Genomic DNA, 3,970 nt, shown 5'->3' on the forward strand with positions numbered 1-3,970 from the left:
GAGGGAGAGAGAGAGAGGGAGAGAGAGAGAGAATGTGGAGGTCAGAGGACAATCTTCTAGGGTGGGTTTTCTTTGTCTTGGTGGGATCTAGGGATGGAAGTCAGATCCTAAACTGCTAGGCCATTTTGCTGGCCCAAGAATGCTTTTAAAGACACACGTAATACTGTATTGAGAAGGATCTGTTGAGTAAAGTGTTATGAAACAGTTGAACATCTGGTATGTAACACTAACAATTGTCAGATGTGACACCTGACCAAACTGCTAGTTTAAATTCAGAACTCAAAGTCTCTAGGACCATGTTTTCTCATTCTTCCTAATGTCTGAAGGGCAATTTTCTTCAGGGACAAGAGAAAAGATACAGTTTCATGCATACAACTGAGCAGAGCCTCTTCTCTGCAGCTTTCCTTGACTTCTTTTCACCTGTAAGTTCTGACTTGTATTCTCTGGCCTTTCTATGAGTGGTACAGATCAATTATTCCCACTTTCAACTCTGTGAAATCAGCATTTGAAATAGAAGAAAACCATATGTTGGTTAAAAATATAAAGTAAGAGAACATGCTAAGAACTTTCTACAAACACAGTTAATATCACAGGGTTTTGCTCACTCCTTTTTCAAAAGCAGAGCTATCGATTCCATTGCACAAAAATTTTGTGTCCCCATATCCTATGTCTGTTGAAAATTGCACACTGCATACAAATTGGATTTACCACATTATTAATTAAAACAAGTCAATGTTGTCTTTAATAATATGGTATTTCTATGATGACGAGGTTCAACAGAAAAAATCATCAACTTGAAATAAAGTTTGCTGTTTAGAGCTTTGCTTTGCTAATTGCATGAAAGTCCAGGTAACCAAGCCTGCAGGCAAGATCAGACTTGCTAGACAAATATCTGTAACAACTAGAAACTGTTGTCTGCAGCTGAATAGATGGAACTTGGGGATATTGTGCTAAGAAAAATTGTCCTCTAGAAACTAGAAGCCACTGCCTCTGAATATGGAAGCTTTAAACACAGAGCAGCTAGGGTGACTGTAAAGAGAAACACACTGACACTCGATTTTCAGTGTATAACAATTTTAGAATGATGTGTATATATTTTTAAAAACATTGTCTTGATTAATGTACTGATTTTATATCACTGAGGTTGATCTTCGTATTTCAGCACTATGTATGCAGTATACACCGGTCAAAGTATTTAAACTGGCATTTCCCCTGCTTATAGTTTGTCTAATAAACTTTTATTTTTCTTGCATATTATATAAAATATGATAGGTTATTGTGCACTATACTCATCCTGCAGTGTTTGGAAAAACACAATTTATTCCCTTGATCTAATTGTGTGTATAACTAAGTTATGCAACCTTTATCCAACCTATCTCCTACCCCTCTATCCTGTGTAACTTCTAGTCAATAATATTATATATTCCAGTAGACTTTTTCAGTTCTACTTATAAAAAAGAACATGTGACATTTGTTTTTCTGTGTCTGGACAGTTCACTTAGCACAGTATCCCAGAGTTCCATCTATTCAGCTGCAGATAACAGTTACTTTTCTATATCCATAATGGCCTAATATCTGCATGTGTGTGTGTCTGTCTGTCTACCTATCTATCCATCTATCTATCTGTCTCATGTTTTATTTTCTTTCATTAGTTGCTGCACAGTGAATTGATCCATGTATCAATTATTGTGGATAGTGACATAATGAATGTTAGTATCTATTTGCTATACACAATATACTTATTTTTATATATACCCAGAAATGGGATATCCAAGTGATATCTACTTTCAGTGGTTCTGTAGGAAACTAAAACAAGCAGTGGCAGTGGCATACAAATGGACACACAGGAGAGTGGAATGGAATTGATTTCATCTATGTGAGTCCATGGTCCAGAGTGAATCTTAACAAAGGCACTGAAGGATAAGAAAAAGCAGAGGCTTTCAACCAGTGACACTAGGAGCTCTGAATATCCCCACACAGAGGACAGAAATGTGGCTACAGTTCCTTACCTGGTATACATATCAATTAAAACCAACCAAAGACATTCATATGAGAACTGAGATGATAAAGGCGCCAGAAGGAACATGAAAGAATCTCTTTAAAGCATCACATAGGCCAGGTGGTGGTGGCGCATACCCTTAATCCCAGCACTTGGGAGGCAGAGGCAGGTGGATTTCTGAGTTCGAGGTCAGCCTAGTCTACAAAATGAGTTCCAGGACAGCCAGAGCTACTCAGAGAAACCCTGTCTCGAAAAACCAAAAAACCAAAAACCAAAAACCAAAAAACATCACATAAGCAATTCTTGGATATGTCCTTCAAAGCACAAGAAACAATAGCAAAGCAGACAAATGATAGTATATCAAGCTAAGAATTTTTCATATCCCAGTAGAAACAATCTACAGAAAATGAAAAAAGTGTCATCCAATTATTTCATGAAGACTAATACATAAAACTAATATCAAACTCAGAAATAACAAAAACAAGTAAAGAAAAATGCATGAATTGATTGAATAGACATATTTCAATGGTTAACAAATAAAATGCTTGTGTAATATATATTATCTGGCAGTGATGATAACTAAGTTTCAAATTTTCTCCTTTTCTCAGAAGGAGATCTAAACAGAAGGAAAGACCAGAATAGTAAGTGACTATGTGATCAAGCCTTAGCAGAGCATACCCAGTCTGCCTCTCTTCTACATAGCACAGCTCTAACCTGGTGAAGCAGAGGAGCAGGAGCCCACCAGAATCCCTCAGGAACTGATAAGTTTCATTCTTTTAGGTATTTATTCACTGGCTTTTAATTCCCAACCCATTTTTGTTACCTCTTCAGTTGCATAGGTGCCAAAGCCCAGTATAGGAATGGAGTGGCCATCGTTTAATTCTATCTTCTGCAGTCTGGAATTCATTCTCAGGCACTGCTCAGACCTAGCAGACGCCCTTTCTTCCTCTGCTTTCACAAGCCAGTGAACAAATACGAATTATAGCCCCAAGTGAATGAGTAATCAGTAGTCAATGGCACGGGGGTGGAGTGAGCTCTGACAGTATTCTACTTGTGGGAAAGAGTTGGCACCAGGCCATTTATTTTTATACAGAAGAGAATTTGCTAGAACATCCTACATAGTGGTACATACATGAATTTATGTAATGAATGTTGTCATTAGAATACTCCACACGTTATTTTAAGTTGTTCTATAAGAGACCGAGGAACTATTGACAATTTCTAGAGTGGAAAGTTTGAGATGCCTATTGTTTTAGTTCTCCGTTGTTATGAAGACATACACTATGTGCGTATACTATGTGGCACAGCAAAGTATCTCAAAAACCTACATCAGTGATTTGTTTCTCTTTTAATTTGGCTCATTTTTTCTAGAGATAATGTCTATGAAACCCTTTCCACTACTTTTCTACTACTTTCTACTACCACTTTTCTAGTCAGAATGATCCCCAGTTCTGTGTGAAGATAACTGGGGTGCCCTGATCCCTTGTTTACTCTTCTCTTTTGATAACACCTTTCCATATTTTGCAGTTTTAATATAGTTTTCCCTTTCTGTGGTTTATACTTTTGGGAGAAATGAAGAATTGGAGACACATCATTACACCTTCTCACATAGAACAGAGAGATTGAAGTGAAATTTAAGGTTGGTGGGTATAACAGAAAGTGAGATAAAACAGGTATACCAGTGATTAAATGCTGTAGAATTAAACAAATACATTTGTTAATCCACACAGAAAATTACAACATTGCCAAAAGCTACATTTAGAAGAGGATTTATATATCTAAAATACTGGTGTTGAGGTGGTCCATACTTTCACTGAGAGCAATTTGTCATATCCATGAACAAATAGCTAGGTTAATGTTTAAAGAGACAAATGTGTCATCCCTATATTGTATAAAGTCACATTGGGGAAATATAGAGACAGATCTTTTATTTTCTTGCATTCAACACTGTGGAAAATATCTTCACTTCTC

The 3,970-nt window shown here is 36.8% G+C and overlaps 1 protein-coding gene across 1 annotated transcript in view; it reads right to left on the reverse strand.

Moving 5' to 3' along the window:
- LOC116081722 (aldo-keto reductase family 1 member C18) overlaps nt 1-3,001 on the reverse strand; it is a 15,011-nt gene extending 12,010 nt beyond the window's left edge. The window contains exon 1 of the mRNA XM_031358363.1: nt 2,823-3,001. Coding sequence (XP_031214223.1) covers nt 2,823-2,906 — 84 coding nt within the window. The 5' untranslated portion in view covers nt 2,907-3,001. The remainder of the gene's footprint in view (nt 1-2,822) is intronic.
- Nucleotides 3,002-3,970: the final 969 nt, after the last annotated feature.

This window comes from Mastomys coucha, unplaced genomic scaffold, assembly GCF_008632895.1.
Source record: "Mastomys coucha isolate ucsf_1 unplaced genomic scaffold, UCSF_Mcou_1 pScaffold7, whole genome shotgun sequence".
Classification (NCBI taxonomy): Eukaryota; Metazoa; Chordata; class Mammalia; order Rodentia; family Muridae; genus Mastomys; species Mastomys coucha.